Raw genomic sequence first — 22,514 nt, forward strand, 5'->3', positions numbered from 1 at the left:
ACCTTGGATGGTGTTCTTCAAAGTTCAAATCTTGTACCCAGTTAAAAGTGAAAGCTTTCTCAGCTTTCACAGCCATATTTTTTTCCTCTTGTCTGTTCAGGGTAATAGTTTCAGCAAGATCAGCCAAAGCACAGCTTTCTGACAAACTTTCTCAAATAGTGGGGAAAAGGTTTTCTAAAAGGAAACCTTCTTTCCTTAAAGGAAATAATGGAACTGTGGACTGTTTATATCAACCCAGTTTTAAACATCCAGATGGCAACTTTCGTAGTCAAAGCTGTCACATTGTCTAATTGCACTACAGTTCTTTAACAAAGGCAGGTTCAGGGCTGTCTACCTTCCAGAAGCAGAAATTCTTCTCACTAGACACAAGTAATCTATAGGCTGTCCTTCTGTTCCTCCTAGAGTTGAAATGCTTACTTGAAGTTCTGCCGCATTTTTAGACAGCTCCAATATCTTCTTTTGAAGTCCATCAGTATCCATGCTGTTTCTAATGTTCTAAACAAGATAGAGTGTACAGGCACAGCTGAATTGATTGACAGTTTCTCCTTGAAGAAACTAGGCAAAATGATACCTCCACCCCCAAGGTGCTGCCTACTCTAAAGCACTACCAGTATTTATGCACATGCATTCTATGTGCCTGCACCACTGAAACTGTTTCTGCTCCTTTTCCCCTCATTTCTCTAGAGCACTGTTAAAAGAGAAAAACTTCAAGATGTGATTTACAAGCAGACCTAAAAAGCTAAGGAAAAGCTTTCAGGCCTGCAGCATGAGGATTATTTTAGGAAAGATGCAATTTAATAGCTATTTGGAATTACAAGCTTTTCAGAAAGCCTAATCTTGAGCATGATAAGCATGCAACGAACAATGACTACGATGTTGGCATCATAAGATCCCCAAATCCATTGAGTGCCTCTTTTCACTATTATGCATAATTTAACTTGTTTCTCTCTTTCATCCTAAATAGTCTAAGACATAGGCTGTAAGCAAGTATTAAAACATTTGATCACCTGATAAACTGGCTTATAAAACATTTACTTTAATGAAATAAAGTGGTGAATGGCTCTTCTCCAAACAAGAAAACACCAAACAGAGAAACAAAAGAAAAAAAAAGGAAAAAAAACCCAACAAAACCACAATCAACCAATAGCAATATATTCCCTACAAGCCTCATGTAGGTCCTTAGCCAGTGCCAATGGATCTATCTGCAAGTGGAGCCTTTGGTCACTATATAATTTTTTTGGAGTTACATTTCTATACAAGATTCCTTCTTTGTATCTTACAGGAAGGAAACAGAACTGAACATCAAAAAGTCTTCAGTGGAAATTGTTTCAATATAGTTATAATATTTACAGCTATGTTAACCAGAAATATTTTTAATTTGCCTATAAAGCTTTGAAAAAGAGGGAGAAAAGCAGCTGTTTGTCCCTGTCCCCATGCTTCTCCCAACCCTCATCCTTACTTACTCAGCAGATGGAAAGTCTGAAGCACAGTGCAGCTTCAAGATACAGAGTTTTATGATAAGTCATCCTTGTAAAATGAAAGATATCTTGATAACCTAATTAACATGTCAGGCTTCAAAGTATAATAAACATTTAATTCCTTAACAGTCAGCTTTTAGTTGGACAAGAACACGTACTTGCATAGTCATGATTTATTTTACCTCTTCCTGGAGAGAAGTAACTTTGATGATGAGAGACTGATTTTCTTTTTCCTGGTCAGGTTTATTAGAAGAAAAAGAAATACTTTGTTTTTAGCATGTCAAGTTCAATATTCAAAGCCAAACTAAGCCAGAGAACAATAGGCCACAAACGCCTCCAGAGCCCAACATGAAGTTGTGGTGTGGCATTCCTTTGCTTCAGAGAGCACAGCCAAAAGGGAAGTGGGGTTTGACACAGGCATTTCAAATCAGGGTAAAACTCAGACCACTAGGTGATATGAAGGAGGTGTTAAGACCAAAAAGAGGAAGTCTAGTTGCACTCATGCTTGAGTAAAGACAGAACTAGAAAGCCTATGTGCCACACTACACTTTTTTCATGTCGGACATGAAGCAATGTAGCAGTATCCCAGGCAGTGCTTCCACTGCACAGGGAACAGTAACTAAGGGAATTATAAGCACAACTACAAAGCTTCTAATAATATTTCTCTCTCCCACCCCTCCTCCTTCTCACAAGGTGAGTTATACATGTGATCTCAAAGCAGATCAATAATATACACACACTGCAGCAGGAAAGCACAAAAAAAAAGTAAATCTTGTGTTCTTGCTTGGCATGGAAGCCTTTCTTATTTCTAATTGCCCACCATCAGCAGCACAGAGCACTGTGGAGCATCAATTTACAGCTGCACCCACACAACAAAACATGGTGATGCCACTGCAGTGTGAACAACATGCGTGGCAGCAATGCAAACATATGCTCTCTGGAGAGCCCATACTTCGGTGGCTGGAAACACCTGCCAAAGCTGCAGTCACATCACCCCTGTTACCAGACTCCTTCACACCTCTTACAGTCAAGATGGGCTTTGATATTCAGACACCTTTTGTTCAATCCAGATGTTGTCATGTAGGCAGCTTGTGTTCTTTTAGACACACTAAGGTGTGCTGCCTGGCTTCCATCTGCCAGTCCAGAGTAGAAAGATTTCTCATAGCTTCTTCTTATACCTACCAACCCATATGGACATTGGCAATAACGTAGGGTGTTTTGGAAAAGTTGTGTGGACATCTGAACAAAACCTCTGTCTGCTGATTTTAGAAGTCACGTGAATTTCATGATGGCAGCACACGAGCTGTTGTCTTCAAGCATAATTATATGCAAGACTGGCCGTTAATTGTTTTATTAATTCCAATTGACACTAGTTTAAAGAAACTTCACATTGGTTTTGTAAAACTAATAAATCACATTTCAAAACACCCTCAAAAATTTCCAGTACCTACTGGCACAGAGGAGCTCATACTGCTGATTTTTACAGTTTGAGCAACCATGCTGTTGCTGCACTAAAGTATGAGATGCTGTACAATGTAAGCTAAGAAATAAGAGCACCTACTAGCTGTTTATTCTGCCAGAGAATCTGTTGTCTTTTCTCTTCCAACAGGTTCAGGTTGTTTTTTGCTTCTTCTAGTTCTTCTTCCAGCGATTTGGCTTTCAGCACGGAATGCTGGATGCTGCATGGGGAGACAGAAATCCAGAGAAACTTTAGTGAGTTACTACTGGTCATTAGATAGGCTTGAAATACCAAGAATAGTATTTTTAGAAGCCACCAGGGACTTCCTTTGGTACAGATATTTCACATAAGATCAACAGTCAAGTGCAAGCCTGTTGTTTTTGTCCAGCAAATAAACTCTCATGGACTTACCTTTTGTTTATCACCCCCTTCCACTCTCACAATAAGGGATAAAACCCCAGGCAAACATAGCATCCAAGATAGTGTGCTTTTGTTTGCATTCACCTACAACCTAGCTTGTTATAGTCAAATGTCAGTTTACCTGAGCACATAACCTCATCTTTAGAGCACTTCATTGTTAGCAGTTAAGGAAACCATTTCAGTTCAGTTTTCAAGGATAAGCACTGCATCATTTTCTTGTCCTGATCCGATACCCCAGTTTATATTTAACCAGTGTGCTGGTGGATATCTTTCCTGGCTAGCTCTAGACTGCAGAACATTCCTGAGAACATGGTACAACATGAGGGCATACATCCCCTGCCAGCTACCCTGCAGACTCCTGGCCTAAACTCCACAGAAGATACTGGGAATGATTTTGCAGGTCATGTAACTATATCACACTTGAATTAGTTAGGTCAGATTAGCATTATGAACTTATTCTAAATAAAGTCTTGTACTTGTGGCATTGATGGGTCCCCAGGCTGCAGCAATACTAAGCTAGTAAGAAAACTCACTTAGTTCCTCAAGGGACTAGCAAACCAGCTCTTAAATGCCCATTTCCCCTCTGCTTGTCAGCAAGCGTGTAGTCTGGGACTGGAATTCTTCCAGTGCTTAGCTGTTCTCTTAGTAATATTAAGCATTTAAAAAAATTATTATTCCTGCTTTGTTTCTTTGATTTTGCTTTACCCTAAGATTTTGCCTGTGTGCACTTGCAGCAACTTGCAGGCTGTAAGAGGAATGATATAAATGAATGACTTACAACACCTCCTGGTTCTTATAAAACCAGGAGTTATAGAGCAGAATAATCAAGTTGTTGGAAGTTGCTGCCATGAAGCACTGGTGAGGTTAAAAGCATGAAGCAAGGCTGAATCACTTGGAAAACAGGTCTGCTCATGGCCATTACACTGTAGACCTGGTGCCATCAGGGTCTCCCACCTTTTTATTTGTTGACGAAGATCCTCATTATCTGCCAATAGCTTATTGTTGGTCTCATCCACAGCTTCCAGTGTGAGCTTCAGCTTGCTGTTCTCCTCCTGAAGCTTCTGGTTGTTGTATTGCAGGTCCGCAACACAGATTATCAAGTCAGAAGTCTCCCTGTTCCAGAAACCAAACAAGGAAAGACTGAGAAAGGAGATTTGATCCAATTTAGACTGTCAAAAAATCCTGATGCTGTGCTGCACTGATAAGAGAGGTGAGAGGAGATCCCACAGAGGACTTGTAATGCTGCAGTGTACTGTGATTTGTTCTGCACTGAGATACAACATCACCTCCAGATAAATTCTCTAATTCACCAGGAACCATTTTGGTTTTAAGTACTTTTTAATGCTCCTTGAAATCAAGATGTGCCACCAGATTTTCAGGAGATAATGTCTTCTAGTGTCACATAAACCTAGGAACTTAGGGAAGGTACTGTTTTAAAAAAAAAAACACACGGCAAAACTCAGACCACAATGAATTAAAGAGGAAAATGGACACAGAAGAACCGACATAACAATAGGAAGAATTACCAGTGTGTTTTTAAGCCTGAGCAGAAGCTGTGAGGAAGCATGCGGTAGCAACAAGAGCATGCAACAGACACTAGAAACTCTACCAAGAAAGTTTTCTGTAACAGTAGTTCTCAGAAGTAGTTCTCAAGTATTTCAAAGCTCGGAGTAGGAACTTCTGAGAAGGAATTGCTTGAATGGACTTACATGTCTCCTCTAGACACATCACCTCCAAAGGCCTCCAAGCTTCCTGATGTAACATTCATCCGGACAGTCGTCTTTTTTGCTGAAAGAAGCATGTGTGTGGGGGTGTTAGTTATAGATGGTATAGAGTGAGAAAATGGAGTTTTCCTGAATAAAACCAGAATAAAAGGGTATGCACCTTCAGGGGTGGTTTTATACACTTTGGATTCCGGGTCTTCCATGCCTGCTGCTAGTTCCTCAGTGGCACCATCTTCCCTGAAAAAAAAACAAAGAAGCATCAAGAATCACAAAATCAGTATAACACTGAATCGCTTACCAACTTTTTAGATCTGAAAGCTTTCAGCCAAAACCCACTCTGTGGTCACAGTGTTCTGATAACATCTTTGTTACAGAGTACAGAAGGCACAAGCCACAAGAGAATTTTCTCCTCTTCTGTTTTTACAGAAGCTTTTATGAGATAGATTGATAAAAAGCTATTACCATTTACTCTTACAGTCCTCAATCCACTCTTTCATGATGGCATGATAGGTTTCCAGGTCCATGGAGATGTCTTTCTGATCTGGGTCAAGCATGTTGCACAGCTCTTCAAGACCACTATCTTCCAACCCCCGACTGGTTGTATGTCTCAAATAATCAACTATCTTGGAAACTGCAACTTTTCCTAAAACAGATACAGATGTCCATGTGCCAGACTCTTACATCTAGTAGACAATTTTAAACAGTTGTAGAAGGGCAAGCTACCCATCCGCACTGGTGTGTATTCTGTTGCCTTCAAGAGCTGTAGACAAGCAACTGATCCCTGCAGTTCTTCCAGAAAGGAAGAGCTTTGGTTTATTTTATTTTTTTTTTAAATACAGAAGTATGAAAATCCAGTTTATTCAATTTTTGGACTCCAGTTTAAGAACAAATTCAATACATTTACTATGCTACTATTTTTAGGTCTCTCATCAAACTGTGCAGACCCTGTGACTAACACTGTTTTAGTCTACAAGACAACTCCTTTCTCTACCATTTTAAGTCATGTTTGAGGTGGAAGTTAAAGGAATTCTCTCTTGCTCTGACGTTTCCCAAAGTTCTATTTTCTAACAAGAAAAAACCTAAAAGAAATTAGTCATTTCCAGTAAGGTTGATTGCTGGAAGCAGATTGTTCCTGTACTTCCTCTGCATTAAAATAAAGCAAAGATGAGCTGAGGAGGAAGGGGACTGAGGAGGGAAGAGACAAGCACCATGCAAAAGAGGCACAGACATCTATTCTGCTTCTGCCACTCATACAGCCACTTGGCTAAGCGAACTAGTTACTCTATCACGTATCATGTCTTAGGAACCATAACACAAAGTGAACCGTGAAAATTTGTTGATAGAAGAACAAAACAGAGCAATGAAAAGTCACTGACAAACCTGTTTGGTCTACGTCACACGCATAGAAAATGGTCGTCAGTAGGTCTTCTTCACAAAACAAACTCGCATCATGCGTGGTGTCCGTTTTGTACTCCAGTGACTGCTTCCATCCTATGAAGGATATGTTTGTTATTGTCCATAGTGACTTTGATGCACAACAAAAAACACATCTAAACTCCTTTTTATATTAAAGGCAGACTAAATTAAAAGCCAAATCTCTTCTCCACAAAAAAGGAATTAGCAGATTTGAGTATTTGACTTGACTCATTACTTCCTCACTTTTTATATTCACATTAATAATTTATAGAGTAAATTTTAGATTTTAGTCAGCACTTTCTGTTGTCTTATTAAATCTGAATTATTCTAAAACATATTGTTACAAGTTTAAGTAGCAACTAAATGTCACCTATGTCGGTTGAGTGCTCAGCTGTCTAGGACTTTGGACTGGGAGTGTTTTTCCCCAGGATTTTTACCTCTTTCACTCAAAGATGACCTCTTTGGCACAGGAGATCGTTTCACAGCATTTTCTGACTTTTTATCAGGTGTAAAGTAATATAAATTTGGACTTGATGTGAGATACTTCTGCTCATGAGGCACATCTTTAGATTCAATATTTGATAAAGCAGACAGCTTGTTTTGAGTATTGGCCTCTCTGGATCTGAAGTAGGATGAAGAAGAGCTCTCAATGGCACATACTGGCATCCGTGAGCTGCTGGATCTCTCTTTTCTTTTAAAGATTGAATATGTAGCATTTATAGGACTGGAGTCAGACATGTGATCAAGACAAGGTGACAGCAACTGCAGGTCTGCAGAGAAAATGCTGTCACAGCTGGGACTGATTAAGTGCAGATCAGGACTGTCATGACTTCTGAAAGTTCTTTTCTTCAGTAGTTCTTCTAGGTTTTTTTTGACATTGCTCTGCGGACTGTCAAAGTTTTGGGACTGAAACTTTGGTATCTGCAAAGCAGGGTTAGAGACGTGGTCCATCATTTGGATAGATTTGATCTTTCTGCATATACTGTCCACTGGGTTATGATGCCGTTTGTTAGCTCCAGGTTCTGAAGACATTATCAATTCCCCTCTCCTGCAAAATATCTGGAAAGAACAGGGACACGATACAAGAGTCAGGATGATCCACAAACACATGTTCCCTGAGCCAGTTTTCTGTTCAGCAGACTTGGAGCTTTGGTAGTAAGTGGTTTGAAAACCTTTGCTCCACATACCAGCTGTGACAGAAGACTTCAATCCTGATATTTAGTTCTCCAGGGAACTAGAAGTCACATGGATTTGGAAAAGGTGGGGAAGAAACAAAGAAATACTTTCCAAAATCTCAATGCTTATTCTTAAATACAATAACCATGACAGGGATGGGGGAAGGCAGAGAGGGGAGGAACTAGAAAAACCCTGTGGAACTCCCTGCAACCTAGCAGCCGATTACCATTTCAGATTAAAGGAGACACTAAGCAATATTACTCAGACCAATTTATCCCAAATTGGGCATTTCATTTTTATATGAAAGAAATGAATCTCCTCACACAACTTTTGTAACCATTACTTCCGATCACATCTGTAGCAGTTTTTATTTCACTGGTTCCATGTCTTTTTTTTTCCTCAGGTCTAACAGCAACAACTGTCCAGCTGTTTATTGCAGGTACCACCTACAGCTACAGACATCATCAGTTTCTGATCTCTTTTTGTGGCTTTGCACCCACAAGTTGGTTGAAGTATTTTGAGCCTGCCGCTTTCTTGAAATCATCTCGTGATGTGTTTCAGAAGGCAAGACAAATGTAGCTTACTTTCAGGAAAATATAAGTCTGTCTTTCTGGGGTTGCTCTTTGCAGGTGCTGGGGTGGGGAGGGAAAAGGAAGAGCAACAAGATTTTTCACATTTAACTGAGCCTACAAGGACAAAAATCAAAACCCAGTTGTGTCTTTTACCAGTTAGCCACAACTACAGCTCTCATGCCACCACACAGGCCATTGCCCAAGAAGCATCACCTACAGAGGCACGTCACCCTATCTGGGTTTTTATTATCTGTCAGGCAATAATTAAAAAGGTGGGTAGGTGGGAAGGTAGGGGGGAGTGCGTGTGTGTGTGTGTGTGTGACCAAGGCATAGAAGGGTGCATTTAGCAGAAATAAAGCCACATTTCAAGTGAGACATTAATTTTTACTCTGCAATTTGCAACCACTTCTGAACTGAGTAGTTAAGAGCTTCCATGTGACGCTGCACCACTGCAGATTTCACTCTCAGTTTCTCACACCCGAAAAGGAGGGAAACAAGTAATATTATTGGAATTCAGCTATGACATCTACACCAGAGTAAGAGACATATTACTAAAATATTACTGTACCAGATAAAGCTAGCCAAAGCTGCTAAGAATCAGATCTTAAGCGATATCTTGCACCTAGTGTTGCAACTACATACATACCTTCCACCACTCTATCACTTTCAACTCCTCAGCTCTGAAAATACACTGTATTGCTTCTCTCCAGAAGATTATCTACAACATTAAAAAGCAAAATCCAAAGCACACACAAAACCCAATACGTGCTTTAAAGTAATAAACAGGGAAGCAGTGAAGATTCCAGCATATGTTAACTGTATAACCTACATGTCTGACAACCACCATCCTCAGATAAAACCTTAGTAAAACCATCCTCAGTAAAACCCTCTGGGACTGGGGTTTTACTCATAGCCATCCTATCAGGATAGCATTACCAGAGACCAGACTTCTGTTGGGGTGGAGAGGAAAATTAAACAGCACCTTTGCAAGTACAGCTCACAAGGTAACGTGTGCACGTGAGAGGGACTGACATGGCTGCTCACGGGGGCAGAACACCAGACTCCTTGACCCTGAGGGGATTTCCCCCTGTATAGTACAAATATCATCTTGTCCCCAGAAGGATACAGACTTCACTGAACTGTGCCTTTATGCTCAAACTCTGAATCAAGAAACAAAAGGAAGCGACCTCTCACTCCCCAAGAAGTTTGCTCCCTGCTTTTAGGTAAAAAAAACCCATGCAATTCTTTTCCCAAAATCAGCATCATGCTTCACTAGCATTTAACACGAGAGCTGCCACTTGTATAACCTTGTGAGGCAAAGAAAAAAAAGCACATGTAAGTATTTGCTAATCTAGAGTGCAAGAAACTTGAACACTCACTGTTTTACTTCAAGTGTTTTATTACAAGCTTCCTGCATGCCACCAGCTTGCTTTCATATATGCTGACTCAAGATCTCCAAGTTTATTTTTCTAGCATTGTTTCTGTAAGTAGCAACGTTACCTTAATTCCTTAACTGGTTAAGTGTTTGTTAGCCACAGGGACACTTAAAAAAAAAGATAACACCAAGAATTTTAGAAGAACTTCTAAAAAGAGACTGGTTTTTATTATTATGGCCATTTTAAAAGATTTACTCCTTAAAAATAAGTTCTAGGAAGCTGAAGTAGTCTCCTATATTAGAGATACAAAGAAAAGCTTAAAAACATTGAGTAGGATTTTATTACATTCTGTAAGTACACAAGAGCTTTCAAGCAGATATAAGTAACACTCCATTAAAGAATACTAGTCTGATCATTTGCAATATGCTTTTAAATGCTGCTTATAATTCCCCATTTAAAAAAAAGAAACAGCCCAACACCTCATACTTACTCTAGCATATGGTAAAAATACCTTCTTTTCCTCTCTGGTAGAGATAGCACAGGATAACTAAAGCTATTTTAGCTATCCCGCTGAGGAGGGCTACCTAAATGGCCTATGCTACTCAAATTAGCAGAGAACTCATTGGATGGGAAATCAGCTTTACAAGGTACACTTGTGGCTGCCATTCAGCTTTAGGTCTGGGAGGGGCAATGAGCTGCAAGGAGGTGCAAATCAAACATCCCTCTCCAGCTTTCTAGCTCTTCTTCCCCCAACCCCATCTCTCCTGCAGTTAAACGACCTGCCTGTAATTTCATATGCATCCTGAAGTCTCCCTGTTATCCTACCCTTATTTTTAAAATGGTGAAGAAAATAATGCTATAGCCTACTGATGCATTTCAACTCAGGTGCCTGGGATGTTTCTTACTTACTATTAGCAGTTCTGTCTTACTTTTCCCACCTACTGCAAAGTTTCAGGCAGGAGCAGATCTCTCATGGTTTTTCTTGCGACAGTTGGAGCAGAGTAGCAAGACACTACATAAATTTCATAGTTCTTACTACCTTTTAAAGGAAGTCAAACACTGAAGTCTCTTGGGCTGATGTATTAAAAGAGTCTCTGCGTCACTGTCTGCTCTGCGCTTGGTTCTGTGAGCCAAAAAAAGAGTTTTGAATTAGGACTGTTAACCAAGTCCTCTCTTTAGTATTAAATTCTCAAAAAAGATTTGCATTCTAAGAGCGTGGATCTTTGGGTATATGCTGTACAAATAACTGGAAATAGAAAAATGTTGTTGAAGGAATACTCTTGCCTGCTCAGTGCCTACTAACTGCACAGCCCATCAGACTTCTCCCAACACATGGAGAAATGACACATCCCAGCCTGCCACAGGCTAGGGGGGTGGTGGGGAAGGGTCCAGCAGCAGGAAATTCCTACCCTCCCAATTTGCCTGGTGTGTAATTCGAGCCAAGTGGCTCACAGTCCATCTTTGCTGTGCTGCACTGTGTTTTCCTTAGAGCTTCACTGTGGACTGATACAGATCAGTACTCACAGGCCTGGCTGAAGTGGTTTCCCACTCATTTTGGGAACATCTAAAATGCCTGTCAGTTCTGATGACCTGGTGCATCAAGTTATTTATTTTACCTTATATTGGACTTCTTCCTCTAGAGTCAAGCTTTGTTTCAAACGTTTGTTGTTACAACAGCGTAACATGAAAACCCCTCTTATTTTAGTAGCATTCCTGTTCTCTGCACGGTGGGATTGAAATACATGCTATTTAAGGGTAACGTGTACCTTATGTTCAGCATGCATGGGTGAATATTGAGGACAAATGTTTTCAATGTTTAACAAATGTTAATGCAGCAGAGCTCCTAACGTATTTGGTTTCTCTTGAAAATAACTGCCCGGGGTTCCCTGTTCAGCCTTTAACAACATTTTCCTTTACATAATTTATGTATTTTACATATAGTTATATGTATTTCTCTATAAAGGTATCTATACCTCCCCATCCCTCACGTCATGTATGTGAAAAGAAAACCATTTTGACCAAGAAGCTGCACATTTTATGGACCATGCTCACAGAGGTTGGGCACTTTGTCTGTTAAGAGCATGGAGCAGGCTCTTTCAGTCTCTGACACCCGTCTGGTTATCATGCAGTCTCTCAGTGTAACTTGCCTTTTTTTGTCTCTCCCAATTCCATCCACTGTTTACAACAAAATGTCAGCATCCAGCTGCTCAGCAGCAGCCTACATTTCTTTCCCAGCTCCATGGGTGAGACTGTGTGACAAAAGTACTACTCAGTCAAGAGGAGATGACTGCATGCGTAATGCTCATCATCCTTCATAGCCCGCTAGGTAGCTGCTTGACAAAGACAATAATCCTCTTTGCCAAGTTCATGGCGGTGGAAGAAAAGGTCAGATGACTCCTTGGCCTTTGATGCTTCTGTCGTTAGAGAAACATAATATGTTCTGTGAGATACGTTCAGTAGTGTCTTCCTGTCTGAAGAGCTGGACAGCTTCTGCTAATGCACTTTGTAAATGGCTATACTCAGATGGTCAGGTTTCTTTTCCAACTTTCAAACTGGATAAAACTGTTCTTCAGCTGGACTTTTTTTCCCTGGCGTTTGGCCCAGACTTCTCCATTACTGAAAAAAAATGTTGTACAATAAGAACACATCTTATGGTGCACCAGACTTCAGAAGCAGTACCTCATTCTGATGTGTACACCTTTCTAATACTTGTGAATTTCTACACTTTCCTGATAGTTTTAAACATTACTCACCCCACATAGCATATTTAACTTTATAAACATCCCTTGAAGTTCTTCTCTTTCATCAATATACTGCTGAAAAGTGTAGTGCCTGGACCTGAATAGCACTGATCAAACTGTAGTCCTGAACAAAGGCTCTGTTACTTTTATTGTACGAGGCATTTGCACTATCCCTAGCTGACTTTTCTACAGCTTGTTCTGTACCTCAAGCAGTTTTTGGTACAGTTCTTCTCAGACAGTCTAGAGAAAAGAAGAAAACCAATGCTAGCAGCTATGCAGTAGCACTGGAATCAGGCCTGCAGACATTATGGTGCTGAATGTGCGACAGATTAGTTAGTTAGATAAACTTTGAGCCAACAACTAGTGGCCTCTGTAATTGTGTATCTGGTTTATATCGGAGAGAATCTCTTTCCTTCAGAGCTGCACCATGAAAATACAACTTCCCAGAGAAGCTGAACCTGTTCCTGCTCATTGCAGGGGGGTTGGACTCAGACGACCTTTAAGGTGCCTTGCAGACCAAACTATTCTATGATTATGTAAGTTATTCTGAAAAATGATACTGATAAACATGTTTGTGTGACATAAAATTCTGACAAAATGTATTGGTGGATTGCAGATAAGGTTTACTTGGTCAACAGGTTTCACAAGGCGAATATGGAACTTGTATACGAATTTCACTCTAGCCTGGGCACTATGCATGGGATTGAAGTCTGGAATCAGCTTTGAAAGATCACAGAAATACAAAAAGCAGGCCCAAAAGAAGATGTTGAGGCTGTACAGTTCAGCATCAAGTTTCTGAGCAGGATCAGTTCACCAGTGAGTCCTAAGAAGGGGCTGAGTAATCTATTCTCTGAGTTACTCTGTGGTAATAGATTCACAGCCTTTCAAGGCAATCTATATCTATGTGCTGTCTATTTCTATGTCCTATTTCTATTTCTCTTTGTTACTGTTAGAAAACTTGCCTTAAAATCTAGCTTAAATCTCTTCACTGCAAATTAAGCACAGAATTCTTTGTTTATTGCTACTTTGCAGACTCTGCCATGATAGTTCACAGCTTTCTGAGATGCTATGGTTAGCATGTCCAAGCCAGAAGTGGACTATGCTAGGTGCTGTTCAGATGCCAGATGAAGGAAATGAGAATATGCACAAGAGACAAAGGTCATACATCTCAGGAGCTGTATACCCTAACACTGTCAGAATGCCATATTACTGACATGCCTACTGACCACCTACACACAATAGCTACACCTTTTACTCAAGAACAAGCAATGCATTATTGGTGTCTTTACCAGCAATTTAAAAATAGAGAGGCACAATAACTTGCCTATATTTTTAGGGGAAGATTTTGGAAATCAGGTGTGATGCAATTCAGTGATGTATGTTTAACCCCACTAGTTAAAACCCTATCACATGAGAACTTTTTCACTCACCTCAGCATGGATCTTCAATCCCAGAAATTGGCTTTTTATCATGTACAGCCTCTGCCCTTTAGACATCTTTAAGAATAAGAATAGGTTGTGTTCTTTCTAATAAGGGGTCCTGCTGCTACAGCAAGCTTCACTACTTCCTTCACTTAGAGTATTGATTACATGCCAAAGCCACTTCCTCAATTATGTAAATCAGCTGAGAAATGGCAGCATTGACAATGAGTGTTTCATGTACAGCTCATCATCTTGAAGTGCTGTAGTTTCTTAGTGTGTTATGATCCATAACCTAATTATAGGCTACTTCATTTTTCAAGAGTACAAGCTTACATATGCCCATACACATCCACATGTTGGTTTTTTTTTTTGTGACTGCAAACATTCTTGGTATATGCATTTCCTTCCAAAAGTATTGCCTTCTGTTGCTGTTTGCAAATAAACCATGTCCCATATGCCATTCTACAAGTTGTTAGAATTCTGGGAAGAGTGAAATGACCACCTTCTCATAGGATCATTACAAGAAAAAGCTATGAAGAGAGAAGTCTTTTAAATTTTAGTCACTAAAGTAGAACCGACAAGCCTGGAGTTTTTTTATTCTGCATGCAGACTTCTTGCAGCTTTGCAGACTTCTTACAGATTTCAGAAATATATATATTTTTTGAAACAGCAAAGCAACTTAGAATCACTGGTCATAATAAAAATAAATGAATTTAGGGCCCTAAGTCACAAAGGCACAGATAATTTAAGGGGAAAATAAGAACCTTTTGGGAAAAAAAAATAAAAATACCCAAACCCTTAAAAAGCACTAAAACCATTTAATCTGAGAGAATGTTGTCAAGACCCTTCATTTGCTCTTGAGCTGATGGTCACCTGGCCCCAAATAAGCCAGTTCAGCTTTGATCCGTTCAGTTCAGTTCCCTGCTGCCCTACAGGCAGCCTCAGCCAACCCCCAGTCTCTACAAGGGGACAACTGGGACTCTAGCAATACGTCCAGGTTTAGAAGAGAGAGTGAGACTACAGCAACACCAACTCAGACCAGCTCAGGCTTTGCAAAGAAGTCAAAGGATAAGAACAGCTGAAGTTGTCTTTCTACAGTGTGGTAACAATATAAATCTTTCTCCATGTCTCTTATTCTCTTCTCCTTCTCCCTAGTTCCACAGGAAGGGACTTAGCTGGTTGTCTTCATGGTTTATTTTGTGTTATCTCGTTCCAGTGGCAGGAGAACCAGGGCTTATTTTCAGTGCCAAACAGATTCTGGTTTTTTTCTACCACAAGGAGAACCATTGTGAAGAGAATATACTTTACATTGACCAACACCAAATGTAGGGGGTTTATTTTCACAGACTCAGTTGTGTGTTTTGATTCTGGCCCTGTGACTCGTGCAGAAAGAGAAGCTCTGAGGTCACTCCAGGAGGGAATAAGTGAGTAGCTTATTTATCTTTTCCAAGTCTCTGCTTGTTAAATGTCTTCTGGATGCCATGCATAGTCCCCTGCTAAGGCTAAGGGTTAAACATCATCCAGAAATGTCTTTGTTCTGAGCAGAGAAAATGTAACCTTCACATTGAAGTAGATGCAATTAGAATCCCTTCTGTTGGATAGGGTGCATCATCGCATGGCCTTTTTAAAAGGATAGAGAGATAGTGAGATAGCTCCCAGCCATGGCAAGAGCTGCATGAGGCTAAAACCTGAACTTCTCTCTCATTTCTTTTATCCATTCCAGAGTAAGCAGCAGCAAATGCCGGTTCTGTATATTTCACAAACAATTCTGTCTGGCACGAGCAGAGAACAGATCAGTATCCACACAAAAGCAGGAGAGTAATTGCACCTTCACAAACAGTGTGCATCAGAGCAATCTCCACAGACACATCAGGCAAAACCTCATGGCAAACCTTAGCAGTACTTATCTGCACACTCCTCAGGCAGACTCCACATACATGAGCATGTCTGTCACACGTAGGGACAGACCCGTGTTTTTGTTACACCACAGGGTGGTCCAGTTTGTGAGACTGCTGCAGGAAAGTGCCTACTGGCCAGTCTTCTAATCAGCAGATTTCTAGCTTCCTGTGTGCTTTGCTTCCCCTTCTGCGTCCCTCTCCCATTTTACAAAGGGAAAAATTGAAGGAGGAGAGATAAAAACCCTAGCTACACAAGCTTTGCCTCTCATCCATTATCCATGACTACAGTAAGTCCAACAATCACTTAGAAGTATCCTATGGAAATGGATTCTCTGATTCCCACTTCGAGACTTTTTTCTGTTTACTGCTCCCTTGCTTGACCTATTCGAGCCCGTTATCTGGGTTTTTACTCCAGCCAACCCATGAGACAGAAAAGTGTTTCTGACTGTTAGAGGTTGGAAGGGTTTCGGGGTTTTTTTATTGAGCTCTGTATTTTTGCTTGCATATAAGAAAACTAGACGCGAGAGATCGTTAGAGAATCAAACAAGAGACTGCATCTTCTAAATGTATTAGAGAATCAAACAAGAGACTGCATCTTCTAAATGTATGCTAGGAATAACCTAGTACATTACTACTAGCTATACCTAGTAGGAATAAGCTAGTAACTCTGGAAAAGTCACCATTTCCTTGATGTTGGCATGTTATGCCTGGAAAGTAATTTACTAACTTTTCCAGCTTCCGCAATGGATAGCAATATGATATATGTTAGATTATCCGAGGTAAACACTCATCATGCATATTAATACCTGCTTCTGGCTGTCGTTATCGATCATCTAGCAAGAAGGTGACGTGTTGCAAATCCACAGGGCTGATGCTGATGTATTCAGAAGGTATTCACCTGGCTAATGGGGTGCATCTGCAAGTGTATCCGTCTTTCAATCATTTCTCTGACTTCCTGCAAGACTACAGGTTTCCCTCAGGAGTCATCAGACCTTCTACTTCTCCATCTAGAGGGCTGACAAGAGATCCCTTTACACTCCTCCGCCCCGCCACAGAAGGGGAGGGTACCTTCACTCTGAAGATTTAAAAGGGAACTCCCAAACCTGTAGGAGATCTTGTAGCACGTTATCCCAAGAAAAGAAGGCTGAAGATTTGCCACTGAACAAAGTATGAAGGTGAGTGAAACTCTTTTGATGCATGGGAAAGTTTAGTTTTCAGTGAATACTTTTTCATGTGAGTATAGTATTTAGCAGCAGCAGGGGGGGCTTACGAATTTTAACTTTGAAATAATTTATTTTTGACTTTAAAAAAAATAACGTAAGAAATAGACACATAATTCTATTCAGTGTGCTTGAAATAAGTGCATTAAAAGAACATTAAGAGCAGAACATGCTCTCAAAGCCAGGGTGAAATAAACTACTGTGAATCATAATGTTAGGTGCTCTCTGTTGCACATCACTGGTATCAATACATAAATAACAACATGGTCTGTGTGAACAAGCAGAGATGCAACTTTTTTGCAGAGGATTCACGCTCAATGCTTCATTTGCATGTGCTGCATCAGCAAACAAGCTCCAAGAATCAAAAATCCTGTCTCGTGACATGTGTGTAATCATGGCTGAGGCAAATAGGATGCTAAGTTTAAAAACTTTCTTTTCCTGAGGTAGTAGCGATGCGCTCTCCTGGTTGATTGGCTTTTGTTTGAAATGGCAAGTCCCTGCATTTGCTTGTTGTCTAAACTCCATGATTCAAGGTTTGGTAAAATCAAGATATACTTTATATTGTTTTTCCCCCTTAGACTGTACATTTCTCTTTTTTTTCTGGAGGATCTAATATCCTTGTAAATAGGAGGACAAAAGGTGCTTGTGACGGTGGCATTTCTCACCGGTATGGTACCTTTGTAATGAATAGGAGTTAAGAGAATATAATATGTTTGATTTAACATCCATCCTCCCATGAGATCACTGTGTACAAATCAGTGAAATAGTCACTGAGCAAAAGGAGGTTTGGCAGCAAAACAGGGAAAGAGGAGAGACTGGACATACCCTCACATTTAGATTTGAAGTTGAGAGGATCTAAGGATCTGAAAGGTCTTCCTGTACCTTGCAGTTCTTTGTTGTGCACAGGGACTACGTAAACTGACAGCAATTGCAACGGCACTGTTCCTGGCAGCGTTCTTGGTATCTTTCTCCTGGAGTGCACCTCAGGTAAACTGCTCACTTACTTAGGCTGAACGCGCAGCATCCATGAATCTCATGGGTTGGTGCCAGTTAAGTGTTTGTACTAGTTAGTAATGTCATGCAGTGCTGACACGGCTCTTCTCTTTTTTTGGCACAAAGGCTTATTTCCAAAGGAGAAACTGGACTCCTCAGGCTATGCTGTATTTGAAGGGTGCACGTAAGTCCCACTCTTTTCATTTTGAGGAAATAATTTTACCACTGGATAATTCCTAATCTGCTTTGCCCCATACAATCAGTAAATCCCTGAGGATGCTGTGGAGGCAGAAGTTCTGAGGCCTGCAGGGATATACTAATTACTTATTTCTTCTTGTCTCTGAAACAGTGGTATCACCAGTATTATTATTTTTTAAAGAAATCAAATGGAAGAAACAACAAGTGTTGGAAGAAGTGAAGCAAAACAAAGTACTGAAAAAGTTGATGGAAGCTTGATTGTAAAACCTGTCGGAAAAGAAGTTTCCTTATCTGAAATAAACTTAAAGGGGGTTTAAGACAGGCTGGATATAGTTATCATACCTTATTTTCACTCAGGCTTTATTAAAACATCTTCTAAAGTAACAGGGGGTTCTTGCCTTGGAGTGTTATGGTTCAAGATGGGTTCCTGCTGATATGGAAAGACCCTCATGCCTCCCATTTTATGTTTGTAGAAGTAATGATGTAATTTTGTATTTTGAAAATACTACTTCAGGAATTGTAGTGTAGGAATACCAATAGACCTGGGAGGTTGTTTTCACCCTTTTCCCACTGCTTTTATAGAGGGACGTCGATTCATCTCAGATGAGAGCCAGCGAAACGATCTGTATGAGAGAATGAAGCTTGGTAAGTACATGCGGACAAGTATATGTAACACATTGATCTCTCCTCAGATTATGGGAGAAATCTGTGGAAACTGGAGGGGATATAGTCAAGGAAACAAACTTATTTCTGCTAGTTTCTTCATTCAAAAAGGTACACGATAAAGACTGACCTTCCTCCCTTGTGCACCTGTATGATTTCATTTATGGAAGTTCCAGGTGAACCTGGCTGTTAAGTGGCATTATCATCAGTACTTCTGATTTTTGTTTTCCACTGGAAAAAATCAAGTTATTAATTGTGCTGAACTGATAGATGACAAAAGTAGACAGAGAATGTTTCTGGAGGAAACAGAATGTTATAGCAAAGTAAGGAACATATGAAAAAAACTAAATATTCTTTTTACCTTTTAAGGGACTTTGAAATATCCTGCTTTTTATAAAGATCTCTTGTGTCTTCTGTGTTAAATATTCATCTGGGTGATTGTGAGTAGAGAATGTTACAGTGTGAGGGAGACAACAGCACTATTTTTCTCTTTGGGTTTTTCATTGTAGAGATAAAAAAGCAAAAAAACAAACCAAAGAAATACCATCAAACACTAACCAACCATGCATCTCTCTTCTTATAATTCTAGAAACACGCAGCCAAAACACAAATCCTTTATCTCTTTCTGAAGCTGCTGCACTGTTCCTTAGTTCCTTACAGAAAGCGCAAGAAAAAGGTAAATGTGTGTTTTGTCTTACCCTGACTTTTTAAAACAAGGTTTGTCACTATTTCATTTATTAACAATTTAGTAAATTAATCTAAAAGGTCTAGTTTTGTTGTGGTCTAAGCCCATCTGGCAAGTACCATGCAGCTGCTTGCTCAGGTTTGAAATGAGACCTTCCAAGGAATGTATTGTGTTAGAGTGTACATTTACACAGATTACTACATGAATCAGGTAAATGACAGTAGGTAAAATTTTGTATATTCTGCTTTGAATTTGCTTTTCAGAATTTCATTGGTTTAGATTCAAAGGAATGGCTATTTTGAATTGATTTTTCCAGAACAGAACTCTACTGGGACTCCTTTTTCTGCAGAATATTGTTCTCTTGTGAAATTTTCATTCCTCCATTGGGTCTTATATGCTGGTATAAAGACTTAAAAGAATCCTTAAAAGCCCCAGCAGAGGAGCTGTGGGATTCACATCTGGCCTCTGCAAGCTCTGTTGCTGGCACAGTTGACAAGGGTCCCGGGGACGTTTTGAAATAGAGCTCTGAAATATCCTGAAAATCCTGTAATTTATTCATGTGTTCCCAGCTTCCCATCTGTATGTCCTCATCACATGCTTCCTCCCCATGTGCTTCTGCTTCTCCAGAACCTCAGAACCCATGTTTCCCTTCCGCAACACCCCCTAGCAAAACCCAGGTACTGAGTCGGGCTAAAGCAACTTGTGTTCTCCTTCATGCACATTGCACTCCCTTATCCTATGTTCCCCTGCTCCCTTGCCCTGCTTTAGTTCACCTTTCCACCCTAGCCAGCTTTCCTGAACTGCTCATTGTCTGATGCATAGGTAGAGCTCACAAGGCTGAAACCCTAAATCTATGCTACCCTTGTCCTCTGTCTTTCTACATTTCACCTCTACATAGTCTATTTTTGGGAAATAGAGCTGGGGACGGGGAGTTTGTAAAAGGAGGATGCACCCTACAGCCTGTCGAGAGACTATGCTGTGCTCTGGCTCCTGGGTGCTGCGGAGGCTGTTGTAACATATACAAGCCCAGGAGTTTGTTTAAGTTTAGGTCTTCCCCTCTTTGGTTCAAGACAGCGAGGAACAGAAGGTGGCTAAAAGCTACCTTTGTTTCTCATCCTTTATTTCTTGTTCCTTATTCAGATTGTTATCAACATATAGTGCTGGGGCTCTGTGTTCGGCTCTCTCTTCCCTGCCCTGGCAGAACTCTGCTATTTAAAGAATTCAGTGGCATTTAAGTGACAGAGAAAAGGCAGAATTAACAATGAGCATAATGCTTTGGGCAAAATATCTGAGCAGTTCTAAAGATAAATCACAGAAAGTTTTATTTCTGCACTAACAGAAAGGGAAAATCCTCTGAAGCTCACAATTCATAAATTTTAGTGGTATTTTCCTGCCTGTTGCTACTGTTCCAGAAGAGATGGTGAACAGCAACAGCCCTTGAGGAAAAAATGTGACATATATCAGAGAGCTAAGCAGAGCTGGCAACTTGTTTGAAAAATACTGTGACATTGCCACCATTGTAGTAGGGAATAACAAAACAGCCAAACCTGGGTAAGTTATGCACTTTCAGAAGATCACTTTCCAGTGATTTTAGAATCCTCCTGAGTGAGAGAAGTGTGCAAATAGAAACTAAATATGTTATTTTCTTCTGCATGAAAAAATTCTGCCTTGTACTAAGATACCTTTCTGGACGTGGTTTGTATCTTTGCACTTCAGAAAACAGAAAAATTCCTACATTTAAAATGAGAGAAGGCATGATTCTTTCTACAGATGCCTACATCTCTTAGCATAGCAGTCACTTTACACTTGGCTTGTGCTTGAGGCACATCTGTCTCCTGAAAGCTTTACTGAATGAACTTTCCCTTATCTACAGCTTAATTTTCCCCACTGTGTCTTGTCTTACAGTTGAAGAAGAAAACAGTGATCACCCTGCCTACTTGACAGACAAGCTATCAAATTGGTGAAATATTTCAAATTTGACATTTGGATTGCACAGACCCTGAAATCATGTCTTGTGCAAACAGAGTGTTTCATCCATCCTCACTTCAGTTCCCAAAGAGTGACGTATATATGTATTGCAAAATTTTGAATGCAAACAGGTTACACGTTACTGATAAAGATCAGATAAAGGAGGTATTTGTCAGGTTCTGCTTTGTTTAGACCATTTTGTATGTCCCACCTAGAATTTAAAATACATTGTACCGTCTTACCTGAAAAGATGATTAAAACTGTCTTTTTGGACAACGACTTCATTTTCTTTCAATAGTCATTGAATAGCCATCTTTTACCACTTTTCATCCAGCTGTGCATTGAAGCCCTTTTAAAGGTAATTACTTCACCACTTTGCTGCCAGCCCTGTAAACTGCTGATCGTTAATAAAGTCAGTGAGATATTAAAACAATCCAGCTATCTTTGACTGTGAAGACAGTGGTTTTTGGTTTTTTATTTGCAGATGTCTGTCGCCACAGAGAATAGGCAACAGCACTTCCTTAGCCCTCAGCGCTGTCCCAGTTACATGCATGCAGAAATGTATAGTCTGAACAATCCTACTGAGCAAGTCCCACCGCGTAAAGATAGCGTGGGGATAGGTCTTACAGGATCTGGGCCTCATTAATGCCTGTGGCATACAGTCACAGCTGTTTTTCAGGATCTGCAGTACTGCTGGAGCTGGTGGTGGTGTACCAGGGACAAACCTAGTGTCACACATGACAGCAGGCACACAGAATATTAATTGCATGGTTACTGTGCTTTTTGTTGGCCTGCTTTTTGAGTTGTGAAACTGGAGCATAAATTGGTTTATTATCATTCCATGCTGATAAAGACATATTTAACATCATTTGTGTAGTTTTGTGGTCTAACTGGAAAGCCCTCTGCAGTTCTCATGTAATTAAAAAACAGCCACACGATTCTTGTGTCCAAGCAGCTGTGTTGTTTTTTTTTAACCTTCAAGTAATACTCTTCATCTTTCAATGCTACTTCCCTCTGATCTTTCTCATGACACTACTAATTAACTGTTAACACACACTAATCACAATGTGGCTTCTCCTCAAAAGAAACGCAGCTGAAGGAACGGA

The 22,514-nt window shown here is 40.2% G+C and overlaps 2 protein-coding genes across 4 annotated transcripts in view; one reads left to right on the forward strand and one right to left on the reverse strand.

The window, feature by feature from the left end:
* The window catches only part of IRAG2 (inositol 1,4,5-triphosphate receptor associated 2), a 39,050-nt gene extending 31,499 nt beyond the window's left edge, over window positions 1–7,551 (reverse strand). For both annotated transcript variants that reach the window (XM_057428040.1, XM_057428032.1), the window contains exons 1-9: window positions 6,935–7,551; window positions 6,462–6,572; window positions 5,544–5,724; window positions 5,242–5,318; window positions 5,067–5,145; window positions 4,312–4,470; window positions 3,040–3,157; window positions 1,661–1,711; window positions 418–495 (exon numbers count right to left, since the gene is read on the reverse strand). In XM_057428040.1, the coding sequence (XP_057284023.1) occupies window positions 418–495; window positions 1,661–1,711; window positions 3,040–3,157; window positions 4,312–4,470; window positions 5,067–5,145; window positions 5,242–5,318; window positions 5,544–5,724; window positions 6,462–6,572; window positions 6,935–7,529 (1,449 nt within the window). In that variant the 5' untranslated portion in view covers window positions 7,530–7,551. The remainder of the gene's footprint in view (window positions 1–417; window positions 496–1,660; window positions 1,712–3,039; window positions 3,158–4,311; window positions 4,471–5,066; window positions 5,146–5,241; window positions 5,319–5,543; window positions 5,725–6,461; window positions 6,573–6,934) is intronic.
* Window positions 7,552–9,621: 2,070 nt separating this feature from the next.
* On the forward strand, window positions 9,622–21,985 carry SPX (spexin hormone). 2 transcript variants are annotated; one of them, XM_057428120.1, is made up of 7 exons: window positions 9,622–9,728; window positions 16,644–16,856; window positions 17,808–17,888; window positions 18,021–18,078; window positions 18,675–18,737; window positions 19,345–19,431; window positions 21,346–21,985. In XM_057428120.1, the coding sequence occupies exons 2-7, from the start codon at window positions 16,851–16,853 to the stop codon at window positions 21,402–21,404; spliced, it is 354 nt and encodes a 117-aa protein (XP_057284103.1). In that variant the 5' UTR covers window positions 9,622–9,728; window positions 16,644–16,850; the 3' UTR covers window positions 21,405–21,985. The 2 variants fall into 2 exon arrangements, with proteins under 2 accessions (XP_057284103.1, XP_057284114.1); XM_057428131.1 differs by having other exon boundaries at window positions 9,643–9,728; window positions 16,651–16,856.
* Window positions 21,986–22,514: the final 529 nt, after the last annotated feature.

This window comes from Pezoporus wallicus, unplaced genomic scaffold, assembly GCF_028554395.1.
Source record: "Pezoporus wallicus isolate ANWC-B61680 ecotype Strahan unplaced genomic scaffold, APGP_CSIRO_Pwel_v1 scaffold_3294, whole genome shotgun sequence".
Classification (NCBI taxonomy): domain Eukaryota; kingdom Metazoa; phylum Chordata; class Aves; order Psittaciformes; family Psittacidae; genus Pezoporus; species Pezoporus wallicus.

What these genes read in the sequence shown, in the direction of transcription:
- SPX (XM_057428120.1), top strand. An exon ending in TCTCCTGGAGTGCACCTCAG is followed by an intron (nt 17,889 to 18,020) that starts GTAAACTGCTCA and finishes TTTGGCACAAAG; the next exon opens with GCTTATTTCCAAAGGAGAAA. An exon ending in ACAGAAAGCGCAAGAAAAAG is followed by an intron (nt 19,432 to 21,345) that starts GTAAATGTGTGT and finishes CTTGTCTTACAG; the next exon opens with TTGAAGAAGAAAACAGTGAT.